Here is a 21388-nt window from a genome sequence, read left to right as displayed (position 1 = left end):
GTAGGATAAAGGCAAGTTCCTATACAGAAGAATATGGTCTGACATATTCTTAAAAGGCATTTTGCGTATTAAGTTTTAACTATTCTGCCAAGCTTCTTTGAAGGCATGTTCCATGTTGACTTGCATAATCTTATTACGAGAAGTCACTGTAGATATGACCGGGCAGGCAAGAGGTGAGGCGAGATAACAGATGTAGCTAGCAAAACTCGATGGTAAATTGCAGGGCAACTTTTTTTCCAATCGCGTTAATGTACTGTGCAAGACTTATATATTAAAACACACTAGTGTGGCCAATGCCACACAGGGCCGTTGTTTGGCCTGTGTATAAGCCCAGGCAAAGAAAACAGCCCCATCTCCTATTCGCAGGACCCTGTCTACCCCTAGAACCCTTACTTCGGCCCGGGTGCTACACAAAGCAGATTTTGGCAGCAAAATGCTTACGCACGCCACGTGTGTGTACCCGGTCAACACAGCAGCTCTGGGTGCAGACAGAGATGGAGCTGAAATGTAAGATTTAAGTGTAACCATAGAACAACCCAAAATCCCTGTAAAAGTGTACAGTGTTTAAAAAACAAAAAAAAAACCAAACAGTACTTTCATTAACTATATTATATCTCTAGGGCTGTAAACTAGCGGATGTGGAAAAAAACGAGAGATGTGGCATTTGCTGCAGGTCATGACTTTAATGTGTAACTACAGAAACCATACATACATGTGGGAGAAACTGGAGGCCCAGATAAAAACTAGAAAGCCTACAAAATACAACACAGGACCAATACATTTACAAAACATTCAAAATTCTTACAAAAATGGCCTGTATTGGTCCAGAAGATTGTGAATTATTATTTTTACTACAAACTCAAGGCTGGGAATGAAAGGGCAGCAGCTCATACCTCTCGTGGACTATTTCCTGGATAAATTATTTACAAGTGTCAAAAATAAAAGATTCTTTCTTTACAACGGTTGAAATGCCAAGGAAACAGTCTTTACATGAGAAGTTTTGCTCGGCAATGTCTTGCAAAGTATGGACTGTACACTTTCTCTAGCATTACTGTATTTAGCCACTAGAAGAATGGCAGCATCAAACTTTCCTGTAACAAGCAGATTGTAAACAAAGAGCAGAGAAATGTAAGGTAAAAATCACTTTATGTTCATAATGCTTTGCACAGACTTGAGCCGTGACCTTTCAGTAACCATGAGTTATGACAGCTGTTCCCTATCCCACCCTGCTTCCACACAAGTGCTCGGTATCCAGAAGCCCTACCCATTGTCAGACACTTCATCTGCTATTAAAGAACCAAGAATCCCACAACAGTAGCTAATACCCTTAACAGCCCACCCAGTTCAAACTGACATGTACACCAATGAAAAATACAAGGCCAGACTAGGATTTTTTTTTTTTTTTTTTTCTTTTTTTGGAGTTGCATTTCAGATCAGTATTTACAAGAGATCCAGAAAAAAATATAATATATATTCACATGTTCTTTGTGTTTTGGCCAAATGTAGAGCTGGAAAAAAAAAATCCCCAAAATTTGCCAAATTTATGACATCTCCCTTCAAAACAAACAAGATATGTTAAAACATTATGCTCCCAGCCGGGAATTTGTGCCATGAACTGATACAGCTGTTGGGCAAGAAAAAAAAAATCCAAGAGGGATTCTTCACATTGCAGAAATTGGTTCCTTGGGCTTGCTTTATAAGTATAAAGCCAGATAAAAGTCAATGATCGCTGGCTTCTTAGCTGGCTCCTGTGCCTTCCATAACTTGCTGGGCCTGTTTTTGCCCCATGCAGCACTGTGCAACAGACTGGAACAACCTGGTTACAGAAAAGCGCAGGTTAAAAGGGAATACATCTGACAACAGGAAATTGTGTAACAATTAAGAGGCCTTGGAGATATAATCAAGCCAGCCGCTAGTCTCAGTTGAATGTGTCTCAAATTTAAGTAAAAATGTACAATGCTCAATGATTAGGTGCAGTAGAACTGAAGAGATTATGTATAGGAGAACTATAATTAAAAAATAATTCAATTTACAAATTGATTTTAAACTTAAATACCACCATTTTAAAGTGATTTATCCATTCTATAATAGTGGAAGAATGCCCATGTGCTTCAACTTTAAAATCTATAGCTAATTAATGGGTTAAGATTATGTCATGCATGCAGCTGCTTCAAATTAAGCTCTCTTCCATATGTTAATTTATACTCTGGGATCCTCTTCAGTTCCACCCTTGTTCTATATCTTCAGCTTTCTATATTCTTTCCATTTTCTTGGGTATTTTGTTAACCAAAATCTATTGAAATTTTACTTGCTGGCATTTAAGTTGTAGTGTATGCTCAGTAGGGGCTAAAGCTGTAGATAATTACATTTACACAGATAATGGACGTGTAATGAACTTCTAGCAAAACAATAAGGGCAATGACACATGGGTGATTAGTCGCCGGGTGACTAATCTTCCCTGCAATGCCATCCCTCCAGCTAGAATGTAAATCGGCGGCGGGATGGCATATGTGGCGCCGCGATTTGCCGAAGTCGCCCGAAGTTTCCTCTTAAGGCAACTTCGGCAAATCGCAGCGCCGCGTATGCCATCCCACTGAGAATTTACATTCTAGCCGGTGGGATGGCATGGAGTGGAGATTAGTTGCCCAGCGACTAATCTCCTAGTGTGTCACTGCCATAACAGTGGGTGAAGGAAGGGGGTTGTGTACTGTAATCTACCTTGCAAATACTAGACATGGAGTAGCCTTAATTTCCCTGTTTACATTTTTTTTAAAAAAAATATCAGATTTGTGATTGAAAGAATAAGCAAAAAGTAGGTTTGGCACAAGAGCTGCTCAATGCTAGGTGGTACACTGCTCCTGTAATACAGACTTAATGCTGAAATAAAACATGGAGCACAGACAGCTTGAAAATTAGACCACATTTTACAAGATTGTAGTGGTTGAGGGGGAATATGATTAAAGAATAAAAATTGTGCATTTCTTTAAAGCAGACAAAACAGCTGGAAAACAAGCTAGTTTGTTAGCTAACAGTTATATATTATAGAAATAGTTGGGTCTCTGGTCACAACTGTGGTACTTACTTTTCAATTTCTGGTGCACAATGTACAAACTCATGGTTCCAGAACTTGAATGCAGGGTTTTTAATAAGCTCGATGAATGTTATGAGGAGTCCCCAAGGATGTGGTCTATTCACAATCAGTCGCTCAAGAAGAACCCTAAGTACAAAATGCAGAGATAACACTGACAATTTAGATTTCAAAGAAAAAAATGTTTACTCTCCATACACACAATTATATATATAATGCCAATGCCAGGTAGAACCCACTTAGGTATACTCTTACTCCTGGGCAAATCCGGTCTGGCACCACTACTAAAGCTTAGTGGACTCAAAATACAGGTTTTTAAAACTTAACGTTTTTCACTCCCACATAAAAGAATAATTCTTGAAACATTACCTTGTAATTTGTTCCTGTATCGCCTCAGTGTTTGCTTCAGCAAAGAGATAAAGCATTGTGCAGCTAAAGTAGTGAGTATGGCTGTTGGGATACCGTAGTTGATTGGCAATAGCATTCAAAAAGAGGTAGCGTCCTGGAAAAGGTAGACACAGTATGACATGGTTAAAGATATTCTGCAGGTCAGTTCTAAATAAAAGCAGTTTCATGTAAGTATCTGTTATTACACTAGCACATGGGTCCTGCCTCTTAGTGGAAGCTGTACCCCGCAGCTCCAAAGTCTCCCAAGGTGATGCTGGAAAAGTTTGTTTATATTAATTTAAAGAGATTTATATAAACTACATCAAATTATAAAGCACAGGAAATGGGTTATTACGTTTATTGGCTTTAAATGGCTGTATTCTTATTATAATATTTGCTTTCATCTCACCTTCAGTGTCTAAGTCCACAGCCAGGTTCTGGAAGATGTCCATATGTGCAGAGTGGGTAATGGTGCTCATGGAGGGTGTGCTACCCTTGTTGTGAATATGAGCAATAGCCTGAGTCCCCACATAGAGTACTAATGCATTAATCAACTGGATATTGTAGCGATTACCAGGCTCATTTGAAACCTAATGGTAGCCGGGGAGGGGGGAAACGAGAACAGGAAAAAAACAATTATCAGAGCCTAAAACTTATCACTTATGACTTAGAGTCATGCTTATGCAAAACTTTTTTTTTTTTTTATATAGTAGATTCAGCATATTATAAGGACTTACCTGCAAGTTGCTGCGGAGCTCTGAGAGAAATGTGACAGGTGAACGAGTCTTTAGATAAGAATCCAAATCCTTTTTGAACTGTGGAGGCATTACTCCAGTGAAATTTGTAAGAATACGGGGAGCAATGTTTATCTCACTTAACATATCCACCTGTTGATGAAATGAATTAATTGGAAACAATGTAAAATAAAGTTAGAATGGAAATGGAATCATATGTAGGACTTTCAAGGGCTAAGTGATTTATCTTCACCGGTCATATATAGCTACCACAGACAGCATGGGGAGCAATTATCTGGCTCAAGACTAAACAGTATCTAAAGGCAGATGTAAAATACAAAAAGTCCTTTGCTGATATTGGGGAAAAAAATAACTGTTGGTTAAAAGGGACCTGTCACACGAAGAAATAATTCCAAATTGTTTGTTTGTGGTCTCAAGCAAAATAAACGTTACTTACAACAAACAAGTTAATTAAATTGTGTCTATCAGTCTTGCATTTATAGAGTAGGTATAGAGGCAGGGCAGGCAATAAAGGATTGGCAGCTGGGATTTTTAAATGCCTTTATAATAAAAAAAAGGACCTTTTAATATAACTGTGTGCATCTGGGTGACAGGTCCCCTTTTAAATGCACGAAGGGCCACATGCCACTCCTGTATATGGTGGTAATTAATCCTAGATAACCAGAGAAAGGTGAGTAATTATTACTATAATGTAAAAGCTCCAGAAAGCTACACACATAGCAATTTCAGCCACACATCCAAATGCATTTTTAGTTCATATTTCCATACACATGAAGTACCTTAAGATTGGGTGTGAAGGGATCTGGCAGTCTCATATTACGTGGGAAGGCACTCAGAATCAGATTCCTCAGCTGTATGCAGTTTGGTGGAATCACGTCACAAAACCCATAATGATAATCACAAAGGAACTCTGGAAAGTCATGAAGCAAAACTAGAAGCACACGAAGCGTGCCCTGGATAGCAAACAAAGCAATTTTCATTAGACTCCTAAACATGAATTTAAGATATTTAAACATTTTTTACACAACAAAAGTGAATAAAAAAATATGATGACATAAGCTGCACAGCTGAAACCAGAAGGGAATTTTATCACAATTGATGGTGTGCATTCTCCTACTCATGGTTCAGAACCAGGAACTAAAAGTGACACAGGAAGACATGGTGGCTCTAGGAGTCTAGATACTGCAGTTAGAGACTGCTGCACTTCCCCCCCCCCCCTTAAAGGAACAGTAACACCAAAAAATGAAAGAGCTTTAAAGTAATAAAAATATAATGCACAGTTGCCCTGCACTGGTAAAACTGGTGTGTTTGCTACAGTAACACTACTATAATTTATATAATAAGCTGCTGTGTAGCCACGGGGGCAGCCATTCAAGCTGGAAAAAAGGAGAATAGGCACAGGTTACATAGCAGATAACAGATAAGTTCTGTAGAATACAATAGTGTTTTATCTGTTATCTGCTATGTGCCTGTGCCTTTTCTCCTTTGAATGGCTGCCTCCATGGCTACATAGCAGCTTATTTATATAAATTATAGTAGACTTTCTGAAGTAAACTCACAACTTTTACCAGTGCAACCAGAGAAAGCAAATGTCAGTTTTGTAGGAAAAGGTTCTAGTCTTTAAATAAGCCAACAAAAAGTAGAAAAGGGCACAGTAACTGTATAGAAGCACTTCACACAACCAGTATTACTCATAACCCTAACTCCTAATTACATTGCTATTATTAATAAACATAACAATTAACAACATCCGACAAGATCTAACGTTTGATAGATTATAGAAATAATCGTATGCTAACTTTTAAGATGCCAGGATACAGAAAATGCCATAATACAGGCGATAGCGACATCCAATGTAGTTTATACAGATATGAAGCCATTTTAATTCACAGCATAAACTCATTAACAATTTACATTTCATACATGCAACTCCAAATCACTGTATACCACCATAACATACTTTTGTCAAAGCCTCAGCCCCTGTGCCCCAAAGGAGGAGCTTGCTTGACAAAGCTAAAAGAGAACCGACTTACAGCCACTCCCCATTTTCCCGTGGTGGTTACTCATGGGATTTTAAAGCTGTACAAATTTTTAAAATTGGAATATGAAAATTAGAGTCTTTATCCAGTGTTCCCCAACCAGTGGCTCGTGAGCAACATGTTGCTCCCCAATCCCTTGGATGTATAATGCCAAACAAAACCTTATGTAGGCTGCCAGTCCACATAGGGGCTACTAAAAAGCCAATTATAGTTCTTATTTGCACCCCAGGAACATTTTTCTGCTTGTGTTGCTCCCCAACACTTTTTCCATTTAAATGTGGCTCACTGATATAAAAGGTTGGGGATATCTGATTTAGACTAACATTTTTGGTGTGTGCCACGATTCTGCCCAAGTTACCCAGCCTTCTATTTCTACATGAACTGCATGCATACTGTAGTGTAGGGTAGAAATATCAATTCTGCAGTCTTATAAATGTGGCCCCAAGTGTCTAACAGAAAATTCTAACTAACCATCTTGTACCTGTTTACAGGTAAATGCTTTTTCAAAGCTTGCAAATAAACCTACCTTGTAAAGAATCTGCATAGGTTTTGTCAATTCCACATTCCTTAAAAAAGGTGCCAAGTACTTGAAAAGATCAATTAATAGCTGTGCATACATTGGCCAGCCCTGTATTAAAAAAAAAACAAAAAAAACCAACAGCATTTAAATTTCTTCCACAAAAAACGAAAAACTAACCCAATCATAGAATGCGCATCACAGGCTGACTCACCTTTTGTTGGGGTGTGTGAGCCAACATTCGGGCAATAAATATTCGATGGGAAATCAGTTCAAGCCATGCATAGACAAAGCCTGGTGCTTTAGTTGGTCTAAGAATGTGAAAAGTATTGCTAAAGAAATATAAAAAAAAAAAAAAAAGAACAAAGTGATTCAGACTAAATATTTTGGGATTACTTGTTGAATTATTGATACAAAAACTATTTTCACATAGCAATCTCTCCCATAAGCAATAAATGGTCTAACTATTGACTTTAAACAGAAGCTTACAATAAAGCAAAATATTTAAAAACTATTGTACTATCTGTTAAAGAGAAACATACCAAAATGCTGTCAGTGTCTGAAAATTTATTGTTTCTAGCACATGTTCAGGGGCATTTAATTCCAACAACAACATAATAAAGATGCGATGGTAAGGTAACTGCTGAAACTCGCTCTGTCGCACTTCATGGTCCTGTAGAAGTACTCCAACAACAATACCAAGTACCTGCAGCAAAATACATACAGATTAACCTTTTAGAGCCGACATTCTGCAGAGCTTTACAGAGATAATACAACATTCCCCTCAGTCTTGCCCCAGTCCTTGTTGCTACTATATTCACACACACTATGATTAAACATATTAAGAGGGCTACTGGTAGATATGATTGTAAACTCAAGTAGGGCACATATTACTTTTAGTTTTAAACATGCGGTTAAAACCAATAAAATGGTGTCTGAACTGACTTGGGTAAGAACTAAAATGTGCATAATAAATTACATATTGCTTATGTAATTATATGCCATATAAAATTGCAGCGTCGCCTTTCTCTCCACAGTACCATTCCTTCCACATTTATTAGCCAAGCATTTATACATTTAGTAAAACACACATTATAATCTTTAGGAGTTAGAGGTATGAAATATGCCTAATGAAAGACATAACAGCATAACCACAGCAGAAATAACAGTTTGACTTTTTTTTTTTTTTAATTAGAATCTTAAGAGAAGGTTTGCAAGTATGAAATAAGTACCATATACATAAAATTGTTGCTCACCTTGTTCAAAAGATTTATTTTTGTCACTGTGTTTGTAGCTTCTCCAGAATGTTTGACCAACAGAGCTATAAGACGCACAAAAGCATCTAAATTGTGGTAACATTTTGCTCGAATCATTGTGGGATTTGCAGCTGGGTTGTGTTGTTGCTCAGCTTGAGCCCGGTAACTTATCTCCACACACATCTCCGTGCACAAGCGAAAGAACCGTGTGATCAGGTCATCAGTCTTCAGAATCCCTTGCTGATGCATCTAAGCACAAACAAAAGCTAATTCTTTACACAAATTACATAGTGGATGGACATAAACACACAAATGCTAAGGTCCCACAGCCTAGCAACCATGAAGTGGACTAAATACAGACTGGAAGATAGAGTCTAAATATAAGAAAAGTTTAACTACAGGTCAGCAGATATAGGACTGGCAGAAGGAAGCCTCACTTTAGCCAATCACATTCCTTCATCTTGCACCAGGACATATATGTGGGGGGAAAAAATAATCAAAATAGAAGTTTGTAAGTACAGCCCTCTTTTGAGGGATGTACTTACTTTCTGGGTTTTTCAAAGGAAGAAGCAGGGCCACCATGGTGGGGGAAAACCCGTAAGTGGAAGGTTATGATAAAGCAGAAAACCCATATTGGGTTGCTAAATGGGTGGGGCAAGAGTTTTACAGAGGGCATAAAATCTAATTATCTCTAGTCAGTGTCTGCACTCTTAAGGGCTCTGGCACACGGGGAGATTAGTCGCCCGCGACAAATCTCCCTTGTCACGGGCGACTAATCTCCAGAAATAGTCTGCGCAGTGTGCGCCATCCCACCGGCGACTTACATTTTCACCGGTGGGATGGTAGTTCGGGGAGATTAGTCGCCCGCGAACAGAGAGATTTGTCGCGGGCGACTAATCTCCCCGTGTGCCAGAGCCCTTTAACAACCTCTTGAGGTGCAAGTTCAGTTTAGTGTATGTACATCTTATAGTAAGCAACAACATTTAGGACCTTTATCAAGGATCTTGATAAAGACAAATGTAAGTATTCTAAAATAACCAATAAAAATATTGCCCCTTTATATACATAACTTATTGTTTCCAACCCCCCAGTATGACGCTGCTAAGTTGAAGCAAATCAATCTGGGAAGAAGGTAATTCTTTAGCACCACAGCGTAACCTCTGCCTAAAATGACACAGGTTTAAAAGATGGTGCAAATACACAGCAGGGTTAAGACAAACTAGTCATGGAAAGACTACTTTAGAGTTATGCAGCACTGAAAGTGTTAGGCATGCACTTCACAGAGAATGACAAAAAACCCACACAAATAAAAGGAGTACACACACTTTATGTACAGGATGCACTGGTGAGAATGAAGCCCTACTTGGTAGAAATTGGATTATAATTTGTAGCAAAACATATTTGACCTCAATGTGGCAGACTTTTATTCAAGTCCACTATATTTAAGATTTGCAATGACACTTGCCAATACTCTCAGTATTTCCCACAGTTCAAATCCATCTATACTTACTTGGCCAACAAATGCAGAGAAAGCTTTGGTACTATCACGTCCAGCAGCAGCAGAATGGTATAGATTAACCCACTCTCTTAATAGGTACTCTGCCTTCTCCCTCAGGCCAGGTGGGTCATCATACTCTGAAGCTTGGGAGATACCAGAATGCATCATGAAGTTAGGACCTCCATGTGCCCGTTCCATCATTGCATCAAAATTGGAGCGTAGAACATCCATTAGTTGAGGAAGTCTGAAAATTGGAATGTTAAGAGATGTCTAGTAAACCTATCAATTCATGCAAGCATTAATAAATAATGACCAACAAGCCTACTAAGACCAGAGTTTGCAGCTAGCTCTGAATTATGGAAGAGCCATAAACTGCATTTTAAAAATACAATGCAAATTTATAAAAAAAAAAAAAAATTTATTTTCTTCTGTAATCTATTTACACCACCTCTCTTAAATAGTGTTCTTTAGCAATGAATTTAATAGGTATGGGACCTGGCGTTTTCTGGATCTTCATTGTAATTTAGATATCCATACCTTAAGTCTACAACATGATTAAGGTATTAAACTTATTAGATCTTAGTTGGAATCAAGTACGAGGTACTAATAAGTTTAATGTCTTAATCTTTTTGTAGACTTAAGGTATGGAGATCTAAATTATAATTAAGATCCAGAAAACGCCATTGCTAACAAACTTTATTTAAGAGAGGTGGGTCATATAAATAGATACAGCGAGAAATTCAACACTCTTTAAAATTGATCTTTAAGCAGTTTTTAACTGCCACTCCACAACCAAATTTTACACATACAGGTGAGATAAAGGCCACTTAGCAACTCTTCTTGTCTGCCATTTAAAAAGGCAATATAAAACACAAGGAGCCCACCTTCCAGAAAGTGCAAGACTGGTCACCACCTCTTTGATCCTTAAGCGGGGAAAACCCCCCAGAGAGGTGTGAGTCATATAGGCCAATTTTACTGCTCTAATGTTAAACTGGCTTCATGTCCAATAAGGCAACAGATGTCAACATTAGGCTGATGTCAGACGAGGCGTAGGGGGGATATTTTCAACAAGCAGAAAACCGCTTGCCGAAAATTCTGCCCTACGCCTCCTACTTGTGCCGGCACCCGAATGAATGCTCGGGTGCAGGCACATGTAGCAGAAATCCGCATAAAAACGCGAGAGTTTGAAAGCGTTTTTCGCTTGCCAATATCCACCCTACGCCTCGTCTGACATTAGCCTAAGGCACCTGTTTACCAACCAACTAAAAAATAAGGAGATTTTGTGATAACGCACCGTTAAATCCTTTTCTCTTAGGACGTCTGTGGGACACAGGGACCATGGGGTATAGTATCTACCAGCAGGAGGCAGGACACTAGAAGAAGAAGCCCCTCCTCCCTGCTACTATACCCCCTGTAGCTTCCTTAGAGAGCCAGTTTTGTCAACAAGAAGAGACAGTATAACATAACTATATACAGAAGCATAGAACTTTCCAGAAGAACCGATTCAGGGGGGGAAGCCCTGTGTCCCACAGACGTCCTAAGAGAAAAGGATTTAACAGTGAGTTATCACAAAATCTCCTTTTCTCTTACAGGTGTCTGTGGGACACAGGGACCATGGGGACATACCAAAGCTGCCCCAATAGAACAAAGGATGGGAGAAGTGGTTCTTAGGCAACTGCGGCTTGCAGCACCTTTCTCCCGAAATGGGCATCAGATGCCGCAAAAATCTCAAGTCTGTAAAACTTAGTAAAGGAATGGATAGAGGACCAAGTAGCGGCCCTACAAACCTGCTCGGCTGAGGCCCTGTTTCTAAAGGCCCAAGAGGTGCTAATTCCCCGAGTAGAGTGAGCTCAAAGGTGAAGAGGTGGCTGTTTTCCCTTGGCAATGTATGCTCTGCGGATGGCTTCCCTAATCCAACGGGATATGGTAGCCTTGGAGAATTTTAGCGCCCGGACCAGGTCCAAGGAATGCAGGGCTACCTCCTTGGGAGAGACTGGCCGGGGGCAAAAGGACGGGATAGTAATGTCCTGGTTGATTTGAAAGGAAGAACCGACCTTAGGCACAAAGGAGGGTACAGTTCTGAGGACAGCACGGTCCGAATGGAAAACGAGGTATGGCTGGAGATGCAAAAGAGCTGAAATCTCGGACACCCTTCGTGCCGAGGAGATGGCCAGCAGAAAGACTGTCTTCCAGGTAAGCCATGCCAGAGGTATGCTGACCAGGGGCTCGAAGGGGGGCCTCTGAAGGACCGTGAGGACAAGGTTGAGATCCCAAGGAGGGATGGGATCGCGAAAGGGAGGGTGAAGCCGAGAGACTCCCTGCAGAAAAGTGGCTATGTCCGGCAGAGTGGCCAGACGGCGTTGGAAAAGAATGGACAGGGCTGAAATCTGGGATTTAAGGGATCCCAGTGAGAGGCCCTTGGAGAGTCCGGACTGCAGGAAGGAGAGGAGACGGGGTAAGGAGAAGGTCTGGAAGGGATGGCCTTCAGCGTCACACCAGTCCTTGAATATCCTCCAAACGCGGTGGTAGGTCTTAGAGGAGACCGGCCTCCGGGCTGCCATCATAGTGCGGACGACTTCGGGAGAGAAGCCCATACGCTGGAGCACTAGGGACTCAATAGCCAAGCCGTCAAACTCAGGAATGCTGGGTCCGGGTGGCGGATTGGGCCCTGGGTGAGAAGGTCGGGAGCCAAGGGAAGGCTCCAGGGCCTGCTGCCCTGAGGTAGTCATGTGGATGAGGACTTGTCGGCAGGCTTGGATTGAGGGCACCTACCCTGCCAGGAGTACCTGGACCGCGCTTGAAGCTTGGGTTTGCCCTAAGGATTCTGCGTGGCGGAGTCCCTGGAAGAGGAGACCTTGGAGCCCCTGGGGCGAAAAAAGCGTCCTCTGCGAAAGGAAGAGCAGGTCCGAGGCTGGGGGAGGAAGGTGCTCTTTCCTCCCGTAGCTTGGCTAATGATCTTTTCAAGCTCTGGCCCGAATAAGAGCTTAACCTTGAAGGGAAGAGTAGTAAGAGATTTCTTGGAGGACATGTCGGCTGACCAGAGTTTGAGCCAGAGCGGACATACGGCTGATGGCCTGAGCTGAATCCAGAGAGGCTTCGCAGAGATATTCGTTGGCATCACGAATCTGAGAGGCTAAGAGGGACAGCTCCTGTCTGGAAGAGCCCGAGGATAGGCCTTCAAGAAGGGAATTAGCGAGAGACCCAGGCCGAGGCCAAGGCCGGGCGGAGACTTTCTTCAGCGGAGGTAAACGTGGCTCTGAGGAAACCCTCCATCTTCTTATCCATTGGATCCTTAAAGGAAGAGGAGTCCGGGACAGGGAGGGCGGTGTTCTTAGATAGGCGGGACACCGGAGCGTCCACCAGCGGAGGGGTGGACCATTTCTCTAGGGTCTCTTGTGGAAAAGGATAAGAGCGCTGGAAACGTCTCTCAGGGTGATCCCACTCCGCCTGGATATGGGAGTCCAGTTGGTCATGGGAAGGAAAGACCGAGGCGGTCCTTTTCTGACGTTTGAAGAGAGGAGGAAGACTCTAGAGAGGATTCTGGAGTCTTGAGGTCAAGGCAGGTCATGACTGACGCAATGAGAGAATCAATGGCCTCAGGGGAGGCTTTAGATATGCCGTCCGGGTCGTCAGGCCCATCGGAAGAGATCTCCCCTTCGCTTAGGGAGTGATCCTCCCAAGTGGCAGAGGCGTGTAGAGACTCTGAGTCGCTATAGTCATCCAAGCGGAGTAAAGCCTGCCGCTTGAGGGATTTGGTAGGTTGTGGTTCCTCCCTATCCAGCCTGTCCATGAGTTTATCAAGACAGGCTGCAAGCTTGGGAATGCCGGACAACAGCTGGGGAGGGAGCCTGCGCTAGAGCATCCAGTGCCGGTGCTGGAGTAGGGTCCCCCCCTGTTAATTCAGAACTGGGGGGAGCTGGCACGTCCGGAGCCTGGGACTGGGTCTCAGCCGGGATTTTGGAGCAAGAGGAACAAAGAGGTTCCTTTCTGCCAGATGGGAGACGTTTGCAGCATCTGGCGCATGCTAGGTATTTTACCTTTGAGGAGCTAGAAGCCCCCCTAGAAAAGGGGCCTTCTGGAATGCCCTCTGCCATGACAGAAAAGAATATGACGGTGCAGTCTTGAACAAACAGTCAGCAGATAATAGCAAAAAAGACAGGTAGGCTTTAATGCAGGTCAATGCAAGGGAGTAAGGAATTTTCCCCTTTTTACACTTTTTTTTTTTTGTGTGTGTGTGTGTGTGTATAGGAGAATATAAAAAAAACAAGTAATGCACAATATATGTGTAATATATTACTACCCAAGCAGACAATCACCCTCGCAGTACTCAGCAAAAGAATACAGTCCCCCCAACCCTGTAAGGGGTTGCCTGATCAGACAGACCCAGCCACGCTACCAGCCCAGCTTTGCCCTTCCTAATGTTCCCCTAATAGTGCCCCCTCTGCCAAGATACTGTCCCTGTGTCCGAAGGAACCGAGGAGAGTCCCAGGATGCGACCGTTCCTTATTGGGATTCCCAAATATTCAGACACCTGCATATTGCCTACTGGGATACAGTGAAGGCCTTACTCTACCCTCCAGCGACAGTCTCTGCCTGCAACAACTCCTGCACTTTGCCAAAAAGACCATTCTATTGACTTGGAAAGCCACAGAACCACCTACGCTGGGATTCTGGATCAAGTTGGTGGATGACACTTCCACAGCAGAAACTCACCTACTTGGCAGGAGGGTGTCCTGCCAAGTTTGAGAAAATATGGAACCTTTAGCTAGCAGACCCACGAACGGCGCATTGCCATAGCCCAGTTGGTTGGCTAAGAAATCTTAGTTATGTAGCCATGTAATGCTACCTGTGAAATAAGAACACCCACCAAGCCCATTTTTCCTCTTTTCTATTCTTTCACTTCTTACTTTATTTCCTTGTTTGCATAAAATCAATTAAAAAAAAAAAGGCTATATAATCTTTGTGAAAAACATTACAGACCTCTTTCAGTTGGCTGCTAAAATGTATCTACCATTTTAATGTGATGCTTCACCAAAATGTTTATGCTCTTCTATAGCCCAAAACAGTTTTTAGCAATGTTGTGTCAGGCTGCTGCAACAACTCTTGAAGCAACATTACCCAGAAACTAAAGATCCCTTAGCTGAAATGACCAATTTTGGATGTACAATGCTGTGTGAGCATGCACAAAATTTACAAATTTTAAAGATATTGTATTTAAAATAAATATTACACATAACAATGGCAACACGTAACTCACCCTTCAGGGGCATTGCCTCTTGAGTGTGCATTAATACGCATCAGTGTCTCAATAGTGTGAAAAAATTCAGCCTCGGTCACATGGCTCACACTTCGTTCATCCACAAGCAGTATCTTAACTAACTGCATGGCAAAGGCCACAGCCATGTAATTCAAGCCATTCTCCATGGACTACAAAAACACAAGAAATAGTGTAGTCAAGCAAATAAAGAGGACACATCTCTCATTTTAAAAACATTTTCTGAATATTTGATTTGTTTATGGAAACTAAAACTAAGTAGCTTGTAAAGAAGCACATTGGGGTCATCAGCTATGCCAAAAGGCATGAAAAGTGCAAGATATGCAAACGGATAATCTACAATCTAAACATATTAAGCTGCATTACCTGAGCCAAATGGAGGTCATATTGCTGCATGTTCACCAGGTGATTTCGGATCAGAAGCTCTACAGCCTCCACATTATATTTATATTCATCGCGGCACTCTATTAAACACCTGAGCAGAATGCCCAAACAAGAAAAGATCAGTGAAATATTTTAAAATTCATATACATAACAGCTAAACAGTTTCAGCTTTTACAAACCTGGTTATTTGTTTGTTGCACCAAGGAGAACCATAGGCACGTCCATCCTGCAGAGCCTTTAATACCAGAAGGTGACATTCCCGATAACGGAGAAGAAGGTCTGCATCTGCCCCACTTGTGGCATCTAGCAGCCCTTCAACAGCCTACCCAAACATGAGAGGATCAATGTCCAATCAATAGATCAAAAGAATCACCACAGTAAATTCCTTTTTATAGTATATATTAAAAAGTTTACTTCACAACTTATTCTTGAAGCCTATTTTCTCTAGTATACCTTACTTTATATAAATCATTTCATATGCAAGAGGTAATTTAAATATAACCATGACATGTTCCTATAACTGGATAGTCTGGATAGTGGACTACCCAGGTGAGTTTAAAGGAGCATCACATGTTTGAAACAATTTTATTTATTCACAATTTTGAAAGGGTGCCAATAATTTTGTCCAGCCCATTTTTGGAGTTTTGTGTGACATTATGTCCAATTTGCTTTTTTTCCTCCCTTTTTTGTTCTGTTCCAATACACACAAAGGGAAACTGGAAATAACTTTCCAGTAAACAATACATATGTTTAATGGGTTTAAAGCTGCTCAGAATTCTAACCTTTTGCAGGAGTCCTAGTGCAGCTATGGCATCCCTTGAATTCCGGGCAACTGCTACAGCTTCCAGTAGACTTCGCAGGGCTTGGGACTGCGGATTCATGGACAGTGCTGGTGGTATTGCATGTAAATGTTGCTCTAACTCAGTTATACACTTATCATAGATCTGTGCAACGTCATCTGTGGCCCAGGCTTGTTGCTTGAAAAGAGATGGTGAAATTTTATAACACCAGTTACCCAAAAAAGCAGGGTTTTTTTGTTTTTAAATTAAAAAAAAAACAAAAAAAAAACAAACCTAGTACTAATTTTTATTACCTTCATAGGCTGTGCCAGAAATCCTGTGGGCTGCGTTAGGTCATTTGTGGGAAGGAATCCAGGAACATTACGTGCAAATTCCTCATAAACAGCCAGCTGTTTAGGGTCCACACCCCCAACCTGATGGAAAGTGACTGGTAAGTAAAGTCGACAGGTACTTGCAATAACCAACAAAGTCATGGATTACATGCATCCCTGAAGGCACAAGGGACAAACTGGCATATATGCAATATGCTAAAATGTAACAGTGGTAACTACGGGCACACATTGTCATACACACAAGGATGTAAAGATTCTCAGAAAAGCTTTTTAAATAAGGTCTTGAAGACAAACATTAGGCAACCACTGCCCACATGGATAGATTTTGAAGAGTTTCTCTTGGCCCCCATTACGATCACATCAATAGGATCACCACAATTTGGCCTGGATATTGGTGGTAAATATCTGGTGATAAGTTCTGCCTGCTGAAAGCTTTAGAGGACAGGGAAATCCTCCTTCAACAGGTGTCAATTAGTCTTTGCATTTTTGTATTTTGTTTGTCTAGCTGTTTGCAGTGTTAATGTACTGTAAAAAATGTAAAAAGCAGTATGCATATGTACAGATATTTAGTAAAAATCTTCCATCACCTAGAATACCTTTACACCACTACAATTAAACACATTACCTTACATTTTTGTCAATTAATGCAGTTCATCATATTTTTATATGTATGTGTGGGTTTTAAACAATGACAAGTTACATAAGATATGATTTCCATAATGCTTATTAAATGAAAGCTTAACAATTCACTAAGAGAAATCGTACACCTTCTATGTCAGCTGCAGTTTCCGATTCTGGCAAATAAAACTTATTACCCTATGGCATACACAATGCAGACATCACATTAATACAGTCTAAATGGGAAGGTGAGCTATTCTTAAGTCTTTCTATTCAACAGAATGGTAATTTTGAGCAACAAGAAGGCTGCACCTCAAACACCAAGGTGTTATGAAACAACAACATTCAAGTAGGTGGCACATTTTAATGGTTTCTGACCTTCAAACGTATCTGCTCTGGCATACGTTCTGCCTGGTAAGTTAATACTACAGGATCACAGTAACGTCTCCCTTCTTGCCTTGCATGCTTTCGCAGTTCAAATTCCTGTTTAAAGGAAAAAAGAAAGAACACATGAGGTTTTCTTAAACCAAAAGTCATTTTAGCTGTTAAGAAAACAGAGACATCTATAGACATGAAAGCTGCCATAAGGAACACAGATATACAAACAAAAACTTTAAAGATATGAAAACTATAAATTATTAAAAGAAAAACATACAGTTGCTAGTCTCTTGTCCATTTCAGGTCCAGCCTTTTCCACTGCAGTCTTCTGTATAAAACAGCAGGCTAATTCACAGTTGTCCTGAGCAAGCTGTGCAGCAGCCTGCTCCATCATTTCCCGCTGCTGAGGGGAAGCAGCCTTAAAAGTAACAAAAATTACCAAATTAGAGTAAGTAACTCTTATCTGTATAAAATGAATATTTATGAGAGGAGAGCATTTGTTTTGCAATTTAAATTATCAATTTATAAAATAAGCAGCATTTAACAGCTTAAAATAAAAATTCACTGAATCTTTAATTTTTCGATTTTGCCCAATAATTAACCTAATCCAAACCATACTGCAGATGCATTTTTATTAATAAAGACTACAGAAACACAGACTGCATACTAAATTTACTGAGGATGTCCTTATAACAGACTCCACATATAAATGTGTTTTGTTCTTAGTTTAAATTTAGATTTATAAGTTTTAAAGGGCCTGTTCTTTGAAAGCTTGATAAAAGCTTTCCACGTTTCAGTAATACCAGTCACATAATTCTTACCCGCATAGCTGTTGCAAAGCTATTCTTCAGGTTGGTGGCAATGCTCATGAGCAGGGGCTCACGGCATGTAATCATAGCCATACCAGCAGTCAGGTTACGCATCATATGATGAGCGGCAATTCTCATACGAGACTCTTCAGAATCTAAAGCAAAGTCTTTGCGCACAATCTGCTCACAGGTTGTCATTGCAATCTTGATGGACCGATCGACAACAGGGTGAACAAGTTCCTGTACTGCCCTCTCAATTGCCTGTCGCACACACTGCTTCAGTTGTGGGTGGGCTTGAAACAGAGGAATCTGAGGGGGAAATATGGGAATGTTTAGCATTACAAATAGCCCCCTGTGAAAATCTGCACTATGTATGGATACAAAAAAGTTAAATAAAACACCTTATTACAATAGGCACTTTTAAAATAGTAGTTCTGTTGTGCAGAGCTGAAAGATGCAAGCTATAGCATACTTTGCCTAACAGCCCTCAGCTATGCCAAGCCCAGTGTGCAGGTGCTGCAGAATGTTGCCATAAGCATGACAAAAGTCTGCCATCCATTAACATCTACTAATGTTATATTGTTAGATGGTGTATGGTGAACATCTCTATCCACTCACAATAATAATGCTAAACGCTAGAGTTTTACTGCCAGAAAATATGAACCAGAGCTTTTTCGAGCTGACAAAAACTAGTAATTGTGGTGTTTTGCGATAACCAATAAAAGGGAGGCAGCAGGCACAATGTAGGACATTTCTGTCATATCTCACTTACTGAAAGGGCAAGAGGAAAAGGGAAAGGATGGGGTCAGGGCCTGGTCCCTTACTGTTACTAGATGACAGACCTTTCATGGTCTCATATTACCACTTGAGAATTACTGCAATAAGTACATTTAATCAGCATAATTAAGTTACATGCTTTAAACAGAGAACATAAAGGCAAAAACAGGAACAAAACAAAAGGGCGTCTCCTAAAGTTAAGCGGAGACTGGCATAGAACTGAATGAAAACATCCCTTTTATGGATACACAAAACTTGGCCATGGCAAGGAATACTTAAGTTAGAAAAAAGTCCCTAGTAAAGCTGCAGACCATGCTTTAGTTAGGAGAGAGAGGTTTCAAAATGACACCTGTAAAGTAATTGGCAGGCTGGCTAAAAACAGCATTTTAATAGGAGAGGAGGACTAATACTAAAACATCACTATAACCCAGAACTGAAGGAAAAAAAAAAGTGGCAACTAAATCAGAGGCAGCCAAGGCAACCCGGCCAGCCAGCTCTCCCCCGCACCCTCCCACTCTGATGCGTGTTTGCAATGGTAAGCAGAAAGAGCGCAGGCAGACGAGGTACCCCTACCCCTAGTTCCGCCCCTGATATGGCGGTCAAAATTTTTGACCACAACCATTTTTGTGGCCACACCGACTAAATACCACTCCAATTTTACAAAGTTTGGCAGGTTATTTAAAGTATAAATACATTTCTGGGGTCTTATTTTATGTGTCATTAGAGTTCTTTTGTCCTTAAAGCTGCAAGTTTCAGTTAGCCCAAGAGACCTGTTTAGCCTAGCTTAGTTTCAATTGTATCCAAGTACAGATGTTGCCTTTTAAGTATTCTGGGCCAAAAACCTACTTATCCTGCACCAAAATGCCCCCCAAAAAAAATATATAAAGGTAAATGAGTGACTTTTTAATAAGAATCCTGTGGGCTGAGCTGAAATTGGGAAGTATGTACATATCATAAAATGATTAGAATATATGTAACTATGAAGGGGAAAATACTTGTAAATTTAACCTTGTAGCCAAAAAAAGATTATTCACACATTATGTTGACAGGTAATTATGAGCTATTAAATCAGCATACTTACTGTGGGATTAAGTGTGATATGAGGAGCAAGGCCTGCCAGTGAGTAAACATGAATATCATGGTAGCTATACTGAGGCTGTGGCGGAACAGTTGTGGTGCATGTTGTGCTTGGTGGTGGAGCAGTAGCTGTTGCTGAAAAATCAAACACATTGAGTTAGAACAGGGATCCCAAACCTTTTTTACCCATGAGCCACACAAAGCACAAAAAATTTCAATGAGGGTGCCAAATAAGGTCTGTGATTGGCTATTTGGTAGCTCCTATATGGACTGCAGCCTAAATGAGGCCAAAAACTTGCCTCCAATCCAGGAATTCATTATAGTAACCCCAAAGCAGGTGCTTATTTTTGAACAGCTGCCTCTGTGTAGAATGTAGCAATGCTCTCAGCATACCAAAAAGGTACTTTTTTTTTTTTTAACCGCATAGCTCTATTGCAGGCCTATACAGACCTTTTAAGAGCTCTTAACACTTGTATTTGATACAAGATAGCCTATATTTGGTTTTTAAAAAGTGAGTGAAATACTACCATGGGTTTTCTGATCCTGGACTTTTGTGCATTTTTACTGTTCAAATACAGAAAATTACCTGTAAAAACTGCATCAGATTCCTGCTTTTCCACTGACGCCCAAAGTTTGCCAGCAGTTCGAATGGCGTATTCGCTGGCACTAGTCATTGGAGGTAGTTCCTCCGGCTGTTTTACATCCTTTTTGGGAGCAGAAAGTTGTTCGTCCAAGCTTTTCAGTCGATCTTTGTCTTTCAATAGGGTGCCAGGCTTTAAGTCATTGATGTCCAACACCAGATTTTTACATAAGACTTCAATTTCAAACTTCAGATTTAGCTGATAAAATAATTATAATTTTAATTCATGACAGAAATACCAGACGGGACCAACATTTTCATGATCCAATAATGGCAGTTAACCCTTATACCTTTATATATAAGAGAAATTGCATATTATCAGAAAATAAACATTAGTAAGTAAACCATTAAGTAAGCAAACTAAAATAGTCCGCACTGTCAATATTTAAAATTACACAATTTACATCAAAAAGATAGACTTAATGTTATCTAACTTGCCAGTGGACAGCTGGCCAAACATACCTATACAGCTACTAAGAATATATACCTTTAAATCATGTTCTTGATGAAGCTCAGCTAACACATTCATTATGGCCATTGTCCAGGGATTTGGGGGCCGGAAAACCTGAAAACAATTACAAGTTAAAACAGAATGCCAACAGAATCAAGAATTTGCTTTCACTGTCTAGCAGCTGACTGATCAAGTAGTGATGTGCAGGCAACAAAAAGTTTGCCCCGTCTGACCCTAACCTGCCCTTTGCCAATGTAAAACCAAACCAACCCAGCATTGTTACCGATAAACCCATAAGTATATAAAT

At 40.6% G+C, this 21388-nt stretch overlaps 1 protein-coding gene across 1 annotated transcript in view; it reads right to left on the bottom strand.

Annotated features, from left to right (window-relative positions):
• Positions 1-1410: 1410 nt before the first annotated feature.
• cnot1 (CCR4-NOT transcription complex subunit 1) overlaps positions 1411-21388 on the bottom strand; it is an 81077-nt gene continuing 61099 nt past the window's right edge. The window contains 22 exon segments of the mRNA NM_001097189.1: positions 1411-1816; positions 3083-3217; positions 3458-3590; positions 3885-4065; positions 4213-4362; positions 5010-5183; positions 6796-6897; positions 7001-7118; positions 7329-7492; positions 8043-8291; positions 9553-9784; positions 14798-14967; positions 15182-15290; positions 15379-15521; positions 15982-16176; positions 16293-16412; positions 17328-17432; positions 17605-17745; positions 18149-18445; positions 19995-20125; positions 20577-20829; positions 21118-21195. Coding sequence (NP_001090658.1) covers positions 1738-1816; positions 3083-3217; positions 3458-3590; positions 3885-4065; positions 4213-4362; positions 5010-5183; positions 6796-6897; positions 7001-7118; positions 7329-7492; positions 8043-8291; positions 9553-9784; positions 14798-14967; positions 15182-15290; positions 15379-15521; positions 15982-16176; positions 16293-16412; positions 17328-17432; positions 17605-17745; positions 18149-18445; positions 19995-20125; positions 20577-20829; positions 21118-21195 — 3459 coding nt within the window. The 3' untranslated portion in view covers positions 1411-1737.

Source organism: Xenopus tropicalis, chromosome 4, assembly GCF_000004195.4.
Source record: "Xenopus tropicalis strain Nigerian chromosome 4, UCB_Xtro_10.0, whole genome shotgun sequence".
Lineage (NCBI taxonomy): Eukaryota > Metazoa > Chordata > Amphibia > Anura > Pipidae > Xenopus > Xenopus tropicalis.
Note: the sequence above shows the minus strand (reverse complement) of the source record. Positions and strands in the feature narration are given on the sequence as shown.